General features: G+C 39.3%; 2 protein-coding genes, 1 long non-coding RNA gene and 1 other non-coding gene across 8 annotated transcripts; 3 read left to right on the forward strand and 1 right to left on the reverse strand.

Annotated features, from left to right (window-relative positions):
* Positions 1-1,322: 1,322 nt before the first annotated feature.
* Positions 1,323-4,029, forward strand: LOC135632637 (uncharacterized). Of its 4 annotated transcripts, none has more exons than XR_010494725.1 (2): positions 1,323-1,485; positions 3,117-4,029. It is a non-coding gene; the product is annotated as an uncharacterized LOC135632637 (long non-coding RNA). The 4 variants fall into 4 exon arrangements; XR_010494726.1 differs by having other exon boundaries at positions 3,121-4,029; XR_010494727.1 differs by having other exon boundaries at positions 3,161-4,029.
* LOC135634421 (small nucleolar RNA snoR101) lies at positions 2,857-2,921 on the forward strand. The gene has a single exon (XR_010495343.1). It is a non-coding gene; the product is annotated as a small nucleolar RNA snoR101 (small nucleolar RNA).
* Positions 4,030-4,665: 636 nt separating the features above from the next.
* On the reverse strand, positions 4,666-7,173 carry LOC135632635 (protein neprosin-like). The gene is made up of 7 exons (XM_065141268.1): positions 6,422-7,173; positions 6,261-6,347; positions 5,975-6,187; positions 5,714-5,878; positions 5,587-5,640; positions 5,360-5,506; positions 4,666-5,296 (listed from the first exon to the last, which is right to left on the reverse strand). The coding sequence occupies exons 1-7, from the start codon at positions 6,587-6,589 to the stop codon at positions 4,916-4,918; spliced, it is 1,215 nt and encodes a 404-aa protein (XP_064997340.1). The 5' UTR covers positions 6,590-7,173; the 3' UTR covers positions 4,666-4,915.
* Positions 7,174-8,019: 846 nt separating this feature from the next.
* On the forward strand, positions 8,020-13,778 carry LOC135632636 (uncharacterized). Of its 2 annotated transcripts, none has more exons than XM_065141270.1 (6): positions 8,020-8,254; positions 10,340-10,400; positions 10,491-10,886; positions 12,723-13,063; positions 13,133-13,363; positions 13,509-13,778. In XM_065141270.1, exons 1-5 carry the CDS (start codon positions 8,105-8,107, stop codon positions 13,343-13,345), a joined length of 1,161 nt encoding a protein of 386 aa, XP_064997342.1. In that variant the 5' UTR covers positions 8,020-8,104; the 3' UTR covers positions 13,346-13,363; positions 13,509-13,778. The 2 variants fall into 2 exon arrangements, with proteins under 2 accessions (XP_064997342.1, XP_064997341.1); XM_065141269.1 differs by having other exon boundaries at positions 8,030-8,254; positions 13,504-13,778.
* Positions 13,779-14,158: the final 380 nt, after the last annotated feature.

The raw sequence follows: 14,158 nt of genomic DNA on the forward strand, positions 1-14,158 counted from the left end.
GTTGGCTTCCCAGGGTCTAAAGTCCCAGGACTCGCCAGCTTGCTGTTGCTTTGCTTTGTCTTTGCTCTTTTGCCTCTCAATGGCGGACGTCTCCAAGGCATTGGGAATGTGAACAGCTTCTCGCTTTTGTTTCGTACGGTTTGGTTCTTAACCTGCGAATTGAGGTAGAATTGTCGGCTTTGCTTGTTTCTGTAGCCAACAGGCGATGCCCATCTTTCTGCACCCACCATTCTTCGGATTGCCAAGTTAAACCCAATCCGTTTTGATTGGTCCTCCTGTGTGGGCCCATCTTGGGCCCAACACTCTCTCTTCCTCTATTCATCATAAAAATATAAAAAAATAGATTAAATGTTTCAAATATCATAATATAATATTTAAAAATATAATAATTAAAATACTAAAGATAATTAATTATAAAAAAATAATATATAATTAACTCTAAATATTTATTTTAAATTTTTATCGAATACATCCTTTTATTATATTTCCCAAGTGGTGTCTCATGTTACTTATATTTCACAATAATACTTTTTTATTATTCCATACAGTGAATTAGTTAATTGATTTTGGACTAATTTATAAGGTGATTCTCCGGTTATAATAGTTTTGAATAAATTTATTATGTCTTGTAAAATATATCTGAGAAGGAAGTCTCTCTATTTTATTTATTTTAATACAAATAACGATATATAATTTAAAAATATTAATTTTTTTTATATGAGTTAATTTCTATTGAGTCATGAGATATGATGTTTTTTAATTGACTTACAGTGGAGATATCTCTTAGATCAATAAAGATAATTATTTTAAAATTTATTTTTGTATATAAGTTGGTTTAGTATATCTCTCTCATATAAATATTCCTATTTAGTTATGATAATTATTTAAACCCTAGTTTTATATATAAGTGGGTTTGTATTGATTTTGAATCAATTTGCATCAATTTTATATATTTAAAAAATACTATAAATCTATTCAAATACATTATATATAACAATACAAGTCTTAGGGTTCGTATCGATTCACTATATCGATCGGTCTATATATTATTTGGATTGAAAAATTATCTCGGATCATGTTAGTGTATTCTGAAAATTATAAAAAAGATTTTTTTTCTCTGAAAAATCACTTTTATTTTTTTGATGATTTTATATTTTTTTATAATATATTTTTATTAAGTTTGTGGTTCGACCAACCGGTTTAATTAATGATCACTAATGAGCCGACGCTTGAGCCACTTGACGCAGTCCGGTTCGAGTCCAACCATGGTTCGCCTATTTATACGCACGGCACGCACCGATGACTCCAATTCAACGCTTTTATTCGTGCGCTAGGGTTTGCCTATCCTTCGGCTCCTCCTGTAGCAGCATCTCACCCCGCGGTCGCCGTGGCGGCGATGGATCTTGCGGTGGACGGGAGGTGCGCGCTGCTGTTCGGGAGCGAGGTGGCTCTAGAAGTATAGATAGTCTTGTTTAAAATATCTCGGTACGTCTCTTTTTAATTTATGTTTTCAAGTGTTCTTATCTGTATCTTGAATGATGTATTTTATCTCCTATGCTTATTTCTTCCATTTACTCGTGCATTTTTGTCACCCCCTCAGTTTTTAGTCGACAAGCAACTCGTTTCTTTGTGTTTGATGCATCCTGGGAGATTAAGACTGCAACTAGGAGCTTCTGGTTGACTATTAAGACAAGATATTTTTGACTGCATCAACAAGTGGTAGAGCTATGATTTATCAAAAAGGAAAAAATTCAGAAGAAATTAATCTTTTGTTATAAGATATCAGTAGTATTGTTTATGCTGTGAGAATAAACAATAACAAAACCGTAAGTCCTAATATTTGAGATCGACTACTACATATAACCGTAAGGTCATATGTTTAGTTAATTTAAGAGTATTTAAATTTTTATTTATAGTATCTACTGTTAAAGTATTTTTAAATTTTTTTATCTCCCATGTCATTAAAATTAATCATTTCATCTCTTCTGTCACGTTTGTAGCTTTGTTGAGCACATGTCCATACCCTCTTGAAAGATTCTATTTAATTTTATCTTCTATCAAAGTAATATCTAATTGTTGATGAATAAAAATATTTTTTTTCTTATCATTCTTGGTAACTACACACATAGGGGTGAAAAATCAAAGAGCAAGATCCAAGAGACTATAACAGAGACTAATTGGGATCTCTTGCAACCAAAATTTGGTACTGGTCATCCTTAAAATTGAACAGAAGAAGTGGATTTTATATAAATGTAATATATGATATGCAACATTTTTTTTTTGTTGATGGTCAGCCTCAACATCTTATGAGAGAAGCTAACAAACTTCTTCAAACTGTCAGTTGTTGTGAACTTAGTCAAATACACGCATAGAGCTCCGTTTGGAACTAATACTATGTTTTTGGCTTCCGCCAAAAACTAGCATGGGTTAGGAAACATTCTTATCATTATTCCAGCAAACAAATGTGAGGGAACCAAGCTTAGAATATTAGTTTTACTAAATTTTACAAAAAAAATTAGATGTTGGTTAATAGTGTCTTGTGATAGCTCTTGGGTTTTCTGACGAGTGCAATTCAGATATACAATTTGAGTTTCTAATAATGTTTTTTTCTAAGCATGCTAGGAAGGCCTTGCATGTGCAGGCTTCCCACTGGCATTCTGTGCATGATTCTCCTACATTCTAGATGCTGGTCATGGCCAATGGGGCCTAAGCCATTTGGCCAATCACTAATGAAATGACAGATTAATGTTAGAGAACTTCTGACTTGGGCCTGAATGTTTTCACTCCTAAGTTTGTATTCCCTCCTTTCTCCTATTTGCTTTCTGCTTTTATACAAAAAACATTGTGCATATGATGGCTTTACACTTGATCTCTGAGCTTTCAGGTAAGTAATATGCTGACCAGAACTCTCTGCTGATGCACAAGTTTCTTTTTTTACTTTTTTCCCTTTTTGCTTGGTTTTTATGATATTAGTGTCAATCAATGCAGTTTCATTGTTAGAGTGTCGCTTAGCTGAGCTTTTTCATTTTTCTCGGATATCCTCTTCTAGTATGTTTCTGTGATTTTTTATTTAAATTTAGTGCCATCCTCGTTTGTGTTTCAATTCTTTGATTTAGGAAGGTTGTGATTCTCAAAGACAATTGGGCTTTTCTATCTCAAGTTTGATAGGGCAACATGACCTTATGGAATGCTTCTACATGAGGGGTTAAATTGTGCTCAAACAAGATAGACATTGGTATCTCTCAATCATAGTCCCATAACCTCTTTTAATTTTGTTTTTAAGGTGTGACTTACATTGTGTTTTGTACCTTTATGTCGTGGCTGAGGTGTCGGCATGGTTGGGTCCGTCCCGAGTGTGCAAGATCACCAGCACGACCTCTGAGCTGGAGCGTGTTAACTCGAGGTTTGGTTGAGTGGGGGTAGACCTTGTTCTCTTAGGTGGAGACTGAAGGTCACTCATTTAGTTGTCCGTTGGGTGCCTGCACACGGGTCATAATCGGGAGGGGGATTTTCGACCCAACCCCTCCGCTGCTTAAGCTAGCAAGAGTTAGAGATGAGAGAGTTGGAGTGTGTGTGTGTGTGTATATTTGAGGTCCGACCCCAATGCTATTCTTGGGGGTGGCTTTAATACTTGTTGTCGTGTGTTGACGTGCGTAGCTGTTAATGGTCATCGACGTCTTCGTACACGTGTTTAAAGATGTCGTCGCCATGGGTGGTCAGCTTGTATGTTGGGACACGGGTGCAATCTGATATGTCTGGCCCTGCTTCATTTGGTGTAGCTCAGGAGTAGCTCAAGACGGGGCTACGTTGCTTCGTACAGCCTCGAGCGGTGTTGGTGCAATGTGCTGTCGACGTAGATGACAAGCGGCTGCCTCGTTCAGATCAGGGATGTTGAGTCGGCTCAGTGCGCCATGTTGGCTTTGGAACGTTGTGCCAGGTCCGTGTTTGTGGATTTGATGCTAGAATATGCTATAATCACATTGTATTAGATTTAACTATTTATGAGTATAATTTGATCTTGGAATTTTACTCGAATGTGTTTGGTTGTATGGAAGATTTGGGGATAACTCTTTCTTTGGTGAGCTTCTTTTCGATCGTTTGTTCCTAAAACAACTTCTATTTCCCTTTAAGAAACAACTATTTACTTAATGGAATTTCTTACAATTGAAGCAATCGCCATTTTCATATCATATCAGACAACAATGTGACAGCAGCACCTGTATATAATATTCACTGGTGCGTTGGGTGAGATGAAACAACATGCGTCACAACGTTATATATTATGTCTCGAAAGAAGTGGTCCATAGTGTTTGGTTTAGCGAGTGAGATCAGAAACACGACTTTACCTCATTAGACTCAAAGCGAAGGACGGAAATGCAGCCTTCGTTTGCGTCAAGTTTAGTTAGCTTGTTCCTCAAGATTACTGTTGCTGGTCTTGTCTTGTGTCAGGTCAGTAGGTCCGTTTCTCAATCTTTGTATAGTGCATGCCTCGATGATTAGGAGAAAAAGGATGTAAGACTGCGAGCAGAGCAGACTTGTCATAATCTATCGATATGACAAAGGAAGTACTTACTGATGATAGGTACAATTCGACGGTCCAATTTGACTTATTAATAAAAAAAATATATATATATTTAGGGTTTGAAACTGAAACTAAGAAAACAATGAAACTGAAAAAAACACTCACTAGCTATGGTGTATAAATCCATTGTAGTATGCTTCAAATTTTACAGGCCTAGCTCTAAAGCTGTGTACAATTAATGGGCAGAGATACAGGTTTGCCAGAAATAAACAAAACTCAGGTAATCAAGCGAGTAATTAATGGCGGAAATCAACAAAAATTCTTCAACACTCATCACAAGACCCGAAGAAGAAGAAGGAGGCGCAAAAAAGGAGCTTCCTTGTGTGTCATTGCTCAAGTGCATCTGTCGTCGTTTCTTCCCGGACCTCCGTAGTAGAAATAGTTCCCCCACACGCTGTTGATCCCGCCTTGTACGTCGTAACAAGTGGGGCGGTCTGCGAGCACTCGCAGGTTCGCCACGGGAATCAAGCTGTTGTCCCAGTCCACCACCTGCAAGTTCCGGAAGTAGGAAGCCCGGCCGAAGCCTTCTCGGGCGTAATGCCCGCTCCCCATCTGGGTGGCGGTGTGCAGCCCCTGCGGCTGCGTGTTCACGATCTCCCCCCCAAACTGCACCATGCTCGCGTGCTCCGACAGGTGGCTGAACAAGAACGACGGCCAGTAGCCCACCAGCTCCCCCGACCCCAACTCCAGCCACCAGTTCCCATGGTTCGGATCCTACACAAACAACTCTGCTTCATATCTGTCCGTCAACGTTTTGTTTGACCGATAGGTTCTTACCTTCCAGACAAGCAGGCTGATGTCAAACTGGCCACCGTCGTACGTCGATGTCGGGGAGATGGCAGCTCCGATGGCGATCATGTTGTTTGTTTGGATGAATCCAGAACACAAAAGATTGTAGCATCCGGTTGCTTGGTACGCGTCGGTCTTCAAGACACGGCATGCTGAATCATTAGCCATATGATCTCCCAGTTCGAATCAGTGGTTTGTATGACAAGGGAACTCACCGTCCAGTATGTGAAGAACCTGGGAGAACTGTCACCGTATAGCTGCGGACTCACCTGTGGCGAGAGAGAAACTGGAATTGGTTTCCTCTTTTTGCTTGTAGTTCAAATAGAGTTTATGATCGAGTACCTGCCAACCAGCTTCGATGGTGTTGAGGTCAGTGCCGAAAGATCCAGAGATGACCCATACTTGCGATAAGCTGAACTCAGAAGGATTCGTCACCTTTGGTGCCCACACATTCAAGCTTGCTTTTGCGCCGTAGTATTGATCTCCCACCACATAGCCCACTGCGTGCTGTAACCACGTAGGATCTTTACAGGTTACGGAATACCGGCATCGAATGAGCAGATTAAGCGACGAGCATCGCCCAAACAATTAGCCGAGACTAACCTCATGGCCGCCGGTCTCGGAATCATGCCTTGATCTCACTGCCAGCTTCCGGCCAAACCTCTTGACTGAGCTGGCTCGCAGGATGTCTTCTTCCTTCGTCCTCCTGATCGGCACTGTTCCACCTGGACACGACTCACCAGAAACTCTCCACAGCTGGAAGCTGTCCTGGGTCGCGGCATCAGCTCTGTGGCCTTTGGGTCTCTCCGGTGGATCCTGCAAGCAGTCGAAATCAACAGCTTTTTCTTCCCCCGTGTAACGCAGCGGTGAGAAGCTTTCGTTCTATTACCAGAGGTTTCATTCCTTTCAGTCTGGGATGATCGAATGCTGGTTGAAGATGAGAGAGCACGCAGTCGATGGTATCACCATCTGGACTCTGTTCAACAGGCAAAAGACTAAGACTCGGATTCCACGAAGAAGAAAACAACTGGGTTCTGAAACAACAAGTGCCTGAATTGTCTTCACCGCAGGCTTGTTCAGCCTCCTGAGATGAGCTCTGACGCGCCTGTAACTCCGAAGCTCTTCTCCTGGTCGGAATGTGTTGTTGGCTGCGGCTTCCGAGAAGACAGGACTCATACCAGCAAGCAGAAGAAGAACACCAAGCGAGAGAAGAACCATCGGAAGAGTGTCGTAGCCGCCAGTGAATCCGCCTTGTTTCCTTATCTTCTTCCTCTTCCGCCGGACACTCTCATCTCAGATCAAACCTCTTCTGCAATCAACTAAACCGCTCTGACTCCCACCATGACATATCAATCTTCCTTCTTCTTCAAAAGAGCGTGGCGTAGCCTCCTCTGACAAGGCATGATTCTGTAACATGAGGCAACCAAAAGAACAGGCTTAATTGCTGGGGTGCTGCAGGTATAATATAGTCCTCTCATGCTGGGATGGTAATCAAGATGTTGGGTGCTTAAAGTGATGCCCACTGTTTCTTTTCCTCTTCTTCATCTCTTTCTTTTGTGCCTAAAATGATGGGTTTTATAGGTAGGCGTAGAAAAAGGAGGAGGATGAAGCATTGGAATACAACTCACGAGGGACAGCAGCATCTTTAGCTTTTCCTTTTTCCCTTCTCTTCTTTTCATTTCTGGTTGTGTGGGGGTGCTGTGGGTGCATGCATGCTCTTTGGGTTTCCTCCAAGTACTTGCTTTTGGGGTTTAAAGGAGGCAATCCACTCGATTCTGGGTGTCTTTTTTTCTCATGTTCCTAGATGTGTGTTGTCAGTCATTGTTTTCTTTGAGGGACCTCCGCCCTGTTTCCTTCCCTTTCCCTTCCCATCCAATGTTTTGGAACCATCCTTGGCATATGGCGTTGCTGCAACACAAGCTTCTCAAAAACCTTACAAAGAGGCAAGCTGTAAGTGGACAGAATGCTCTGTCATCTTGGGCTTCTCTTCTCCTCTCCCATTCCAACAGGCAGAAGAACAGAGACTAATGGCTGAAACTTGCTTGCCCCAGTCAAAGGATTAAAGATATATGTCAGTGCTTTCCCAGTGTAGGAACTGAGAATAGATTCTGATCCCTCCACGAAGCTATAATCTTCTTACCTGTGCATTCTTAGATAGGAAGACCGAACCAAAGAATCCATTGTGGCGGAAGCTTTTCTCTGTGGAAGGGACTGCAGAGAGGCCGTCCAAAGTTAGCCAATATAATTATGTCTCGAGTATTACTGAGCTTTGAGAAATAAGTGCAGCCATCCAAAAAGGACACGCCGAGCACCGCATGCCGCCTACATATATACTAATGCCAACCCATCGAGTATGTTTCTTCTCACATGTCCAACACCATGAATCGGTCTTTACCATGGCATGTATCAATCTCCTCACCCATCATCATCATCATCATCATCATCATCATCGAGGGAATCCGAGAACGTCGAACGACCTTTCTCTTTTCCGTTCGGCTCAAACCGGGTCCATCCGGTCCGCTATTCGGCCCAGGTCTTCTCATGGGCCGAGCCGGGCGCCTCGATTGGAAACCGGTCCAAATAACTAAGTGGTTCATGCGGACCTCGGTTCTCCATCGGGCATCGGTCGTCGTCGGCTGTTACCTTCTGTGTGTTATGTACTGTGTAGTTAATGGTAATTATTCGTCGCCACTCTATATAGAGGAGAAGAAAGAGAAGAGGCAGTGTGGATAGATGATGGGTGTTCCGCCTCGGCCTACTTCGTCTGCTTCTTCCCCTTCCTCCTGCTCCTACCACTGGTGCTGCTCCTCCATCTCTACCTCCTCTTCCTCCTCCTTGTCTCCTTCCCCCTCTTCCTCCACCACCCTCCACAGGTATTTCAAGGCAAGTATTATCTGTACTGATTCCTCCCCTTTCCACCTTTTTTCTCTTTTTCCGCCCTTCACAGGAACTTCAGGTATTGTATCTTCTCCTCTTTGTTTCTTGGTCTTGTCTATTTGGAATTTGTAATCAAAATGATGGTTTTTTTTTTTTTTTTTAATCGCGATTGTTTGTGCGTGTGATGATTTCCTTGCATAAGTCTTCATTGTCGCTGATGCCTGCTGCTATATGGTTGGATGCGTCTACTAATTCAGCGCTGCTGTCGAATCGACTGCGGCAGCGGGAAAGACTTGCAAGAAAACAGGAAGAATTAGGGTTAATTGATCAATGGATAAGGAAGAAAACAGGAGGCCACAAACACCCGAACCATGGAACAACTCGCCGATATTCTTTCATAGATTCCTGAGTTGCAGCCTATAAACCTTCGATTTCAAATATATAGATTAATTAGTGGAGACATGACCTAATCTTGCGAATTGCCAATTTATATGTTAACCAAAGCTGAAAAGAAACAGAACGTTTTGAAGGTAGCGTTAATTGGTTGGTTGTATTTGTGTTTTACTGCGATTGGCACCTAGAACCTCATGGTGATCACCTTAAGAAGGGGAAATGGAGTTGGATAATTTTATTTGACTTTATCATCATGATATGATTTGAAGGTTGCAATATCATCCATGCTTCTTTCTAAGGCTCGTGTTGACTTCTTTGGCATCTAGGTTTTGGTCAATGACTGTAAGGAAGTCGGTATTTTTTATATACTCAAATTGCAAAGTTGTTCCTTTATAGACAGATATCCTCCTACATGCAGGAAGTTGTCTTTTGTGTTTGTAGATGGTGAATTTTTAGTTGAATTGATCATAACATCCCAAAGAACAGTATTTCTCCAACAGTGATGGTGTCACTGTCTGGACTTCCAGAGATGACAGCATTTTTGGTAATGTTGCAATCTTATTAAAAGGATAACTTAGATCATAGTATTTATTGAATGCTGACTGAAAAAGTGATTGTATGTCTGTTTTTTTTTTTTCCTATTTGATGGTCTTTCTTCTCTTTCTTTCTTCTGCTGGTTTTCTCCGTGTCCACTGTCTTTGCAACAAAAGTAATTCTTTTTTCTTTAAATTTTGTCTTTTGTTTTTGTGTTTATTAGAACGCAGAATGTTTCTTTAACTTTCTCAGATGTGATTCTTACCTTGTTCTTTGCTGGAGAGATGAACATGTTACACCTTTAATTTTAATAATTAGAATGAAAAGCTGATTCAGCATAATTTCTTTTAGTCGTAGATATTAGATTATGAAACAATCTATGAACGTTGCCTAGGTTAAGGTTGAAGGCTTTATTATTAAAGATGTGACCCTTGGATCCAGGCTACATCAAGGTGATATCAAAATGAATATTGCCATCAAGGAACAATCTTTAATAGCACTTTGCGCATTGCAATGGTAGAGGAACCGTATGCAAACATAGATCACTTCACTGCATATTGCGGCCATCCACCGCAAGACTTCAACAAAGAGCTGTACATCTACAATTATAACAGAAATGATAGTTGAAATGTAAGAAGATTTGAAATATACCTTTTGATAGGTGTAACGAGTCACTTGAGGAAGAACGAGCTGCAGGAACTAAAGATGCAGAATTGATACCATGGAAGAATCAGCTTTATTGAAGGTCAATTTATGGAAGAACAAGTTAAAGCAATATTAAAGATGGATGTTGGGATGAAGTTGTTAATTGAAATGGAGCAAATCCATTTGAATGTCCGTCCAAATTAAAAGAAGCATCAAAGACCAGAGTAATGATGCAAGAGATTCATCGATATTGATGCCTTTTTTTCACAGCATATGCTGTCTCATGCCAATTGGCATGCAATTCTTGAAAAGCCTTTACAGTTGCAAATATTGTTGGAGGACAAATGTGTGAAATCTCTGTTATATATCTTGAAATAAATAAAATAAAAACCTTTGTGATTGGTGAGTCATGGCCACCCATTTCATGTTATTGTGTTTCTCTCTCTCTCTCTCTCTCTCTCTCTCTCTCTCTCTCTCTCTCTCTTAACCATTGCTGCTATTCCAATTGTACCTTCTCAGTTGGCATCGAGGAGGTGCGTTGATGGAAAGAAATATGAGATAAAACCACATAAGATCCAAGGTACCCTTTTTCATATTAAAATATTCTTTTTGTCTTCATTTTTTCTTGTATTTGTAGTATGTACAAAATCTGTGTGCTTAATTGTATCAGGAAAACCAGCACATAATGTATATAGATATGTCAGATCAAAGAATCAGTTTCTGAATAGGCGGCTAACTCCTCTTGCTAAATCTGAAGACCAGTCATCCTATACTGAGCTTGATTTGGAAAGTTTGGAGTCAGAAAAGTTAGATTTGGATAATCAAGATAGCTCTTCGAAAAGAAGTTTTTCTTATTTTACTGGGAGATCTGAAGGGAAACCAGGGTTTATCTCATTCCATGGTTATCATTACATAAAGGGAGATGAAGTTGGATCTACTCCAACCAAGAAAACATCCAAAATTCTTTGGTTTATTGGTCCAACTGTCTTGGTAGCCTTCTTGGTTCTCCCATCACTTTATTTGCGAAAAATACTTTCTACCTTTTTCGAGGACTCTTTATTAACAGGTACTGTCTTGTATACTTTAGAAGTCCAATCTTTTGATATTCTATTGATGCTATTTATTATACACACATATCTGAGTTTTAGCTAGCTACTCCATTTTGCTTGGTCAGACACCATTCTTGGTGTGGTAATTACTGTGTGAATGTTTGTGAATATATGTATGCAGTTTAGTGGTGTGGATGCAGTACAATAACAGTTCCATGAATGCATTTAAGATCATGTATAAGTTTCTTTGAGTGAAGGTGTTACTTTTTTCTGGTAGTTTGATAGACTTTTTTCAAGTAGTTCTAGTATGCAAATTATAGTATGTCTTTCATATAATCTTGTGTTGAAAGGTAGCCTTGCTAGCAAAGTTTCGGAAAAGATACTTTTACTCGTGGAGCTTTTACTCATGGAAAAGAGGGCACATAATGAACTCTATTGGTATGAACTTGGGATAGATGTTTGTTAATCATTCTTAAATGGTCACTAAGGTTTATAATTAGTATGTTGAAAATTATAACATGATAAAACTTTATTTTCATTCTCAACCTGAAAATATCATTGGACATGTTGAAGCAAAGCTGAAGAGGTACAAACATAGAACCCTATCACTTGATTTGATGTACTAGTGTCAGCGAGAAGGACATTTATTGAGGAATTAAACAATTGTGTCTCATGTGAGTTTTGAGTGATCTGTTTGTTATGTTGGATTTCTTCTTCTGGGTTTAATTTGGAATACAACCTTCAAGATTTTACATCTAACACGCCCGGAGGTCTCATCATGTTCCACACTTTCACAGTCCCATAGATTCTTTTTAGCTAAAGAGATGATGATAATTTGTTTCTGTCAAAACACTACCTCAAGCCTAGTAAGTCTTCACTTGCTACATTTACATGGTTCACCTTAGATAGTGCATCCATGGACTGAAGATGGTCGAAGGATTCTTTATTAAGCAAACCACTGCAAGGTATGGCAGCAAAAAAAATGGGTTGCCATGCCAGCTGGCACATCTCATGCCAACACAATGCCGGCACCAGTTTGCCAGGATTCTATGTTTTAAAGATCCAATGATAAAATCTGGATAAAAATGTTCATAGAAAAACCCTAACCTACACTGGGCTAGGATCCTGTAGTATAACAATGAGGGCCATATGATGGATGAAGCAATGCCTATGATAATAAGATTCAACATTCCAACTTGAGTGTCTTATGTAGTAAATATCATCTTCTCTAGTTTTTAGAAAATTTTTCCACGTTCTAGAATGACATCTTTGTGATAAATAAGTATATAAGATATATTGAAATTTGATCGGGATAAAGATTGACCATCCTTTGGTGAACTCTTTTATTTATTTGTTCTGGCTACAGATGTTGCAACAGTGACATGACATTGCAACAGCAATGTGATTCACAAAAATGTTGAAACCGAAGCCTAAGCTTGAGATCTTATGCACTCCAACTGCAGTAATTGAAATACCTTCCAATTTGTTTTGAATCAGTACTTATCCTGGACCGAACAAGTGAGAGTTCCAAGGTTGAATGAAATTATTTCCTTCGTGATTGTTGTTCTGCCTTTGCTTTTCAGGTTAATTTGATTATTTGATGTAATGCAACACGATTCCATCTCTTTTGCCCATTTGTTTCTCTTCCTGGTTTTCTTCTTATGATACTTCTTGTACCAAGGCAAAAATTTTGTTCAAAATTTTCATCAACTGTTGCTTCTATTTTTGTGGTCAATGGAGTCTGGAAACTCATTACTAAATAATACTAGGTTGCCACCATGACATTCTGATGCCTTGCTGCTCAATTTTATGAAATTGATTGTGGTAGTAATTTTTTTTGTTTATATGTGCAGATTTTCTCATACTCTTCTTTACAGAAGCTCTTTTCTACAGTGGAGTTGCAATCTTTGTTCTGCTAGTGGATTCTCTATGGAGACCTGTACAGGACAAAGCACCTAACCATTACTACTGGTTGAAAACCCAGTATGGCCTTCGTGTAACTTCTGTAACAACATTGGTTCTGACCCTTATAATACCTCTTTTGACCATGGGCTTGGTCTGGCCATGGACTGGGCCAGCAGCTTCGGCTACTCTAGCACCGTATTTGGTTGGCATTGTTGTACAATTTGCTTTTGAGCAGTATGCTCGTCATAAAAAATCACCTGCTTGTGCAGTTATACCTGTTATTTTCCAGGTGAGTGCATCTGCTAATCTTGAATTACTGGCAGATAGCTCATAATATAAAAAGTTTTCATTCCTCCAGATATATAGACTCCATCAGTTAAATAGAGCAGCTCAGCTGGTGGCGGCACTATCTTTTTCAGTTAGAAGTGCCGAAAAAACATCATATACAATGGCCATAAGCAACTCCTTGGGGACTCTGTTGATTGTCCTTCAAATCCTCGGCATAATTTGCGTTTGGTCACTCTCAAGCTTCCTGATGAGATTTCTTCCTCCTTCAGAAGTGATCACCTAGCCTTCATATGGTTCCAAGGTTTGCGACTATCGAAATATTATTCTAGAGCTTTTCTTGATAGTTTCCATGATTTCATCTTTCCTATTGGTTTGCCTTGGTGATAAAATAGTTGGACAAAAAAATCTGCACTGTGTTATTGATACAACCTGCTGCTTCAGTGCAGAAATCAGATGAACATTTGTGTGACTTTGGAGCCTGGACGTTTGGATGCTACAGGGAAACAGAACCCGAGGAGACCCAAGAATGGTTGGACAAGGGGAATGTGAAACTGAGTAACTCCCTCCTTTTTCTTTATTTATTTTCTTTCCCTTTTGTATTTTCTTTGATGCATATGGGAATTCAATATGTGGCTATTTTGAATAACCATGTGGTCTCATCATGTAATGTCCACATTTATTGGAACCAAATAATTAAAATTCCGTGACTGATCTCATCAGTATTATTACTGCTAACTATTTCTATCATCATCAGTACTATCTAGTTCATGGTTCATTGGGACACTGTCAATCTTGGGGTTGAGTTCATGTATTTACTACTAATGTAAAACTTGGATGAGGATGTCTTCATCAAAATTATGTTGATCAACTACACATGAATTGGCTTCTATTGTGTGCAATCAAATCCAAATTTTATGTGGATTACTTATTTTATGCATAAATTTTATTTTATTTTATTGTTGTTATAGACAATTCTCATCTGTGCATATATTTTTAGGAAATATTAAAAAATGCGTAATTAATATGACTGAAGAAGATGGTTTATAAAATAATAAATTAGGCAATAATTTTTTATATTTTATTTTTTAATTAGATT

Source organism: Musa acuminata, chromosome BXJ3-3, assembly GCF_036884655.1.
Source record: "Musa acuminata AAA Group cultivar baxijiao chromosome BXJ3-3, Cavendish_Baxijiao_AAA, whole genome shotgun sequence".
NCBI classification, from domain to species: Eukaryota; Viridiplantae; Streptophyta; class Magnoliopsida; order Zingiberales; family Musaceae; genus Musa; species Musa acuminata.

Bases quoted from the DNA above. Each gene is read 5' to 3' on its own strand.
- LOC135632635 (XM_065141268.1), bottom strand. From the start codon at position 6,589: ATGGTTCTTCTCTCGCTTGGTGTTCTTCTTCTGCTTGCTGGTATGAGT. The intron at 5,879-5,974 runs GTTAGTCTCGGC...ACGTGGTTACAG, and splicing joins CCGAGACCGGCGGCCATGAG to CACGCAGTGGGCTATGTGGT. The intron at 5,297-5,359 runs GTAAGAACCTAT...TTGTTTGTGTAG, and splicing joins TCAGCCTGCTTGTCTGGAAG to GATCCGAACCATGGGAACTG.
- LOC135632636 (XM_065141270.1), top strand. From the start codon at position 8,105: ATGATGGGTGTTCCGCCTCGGCCTACTTCGTCTGCTTCTTCCCCTTCC. The intron at 10,401-10,490 runs GTACCCTTTTTC...TAATTGTATCAG, and splicing joins AAAACCACATAAGATCCAAG to GAAAACCAGCACATAATGTA. The intron at 13,064-13,132 runs GTGAGTGCATCT...TCATTCCTCCAG, and splicing joins TTATACCTGTTATTTTCCAG to ATATATAGACTCCATCAGTT.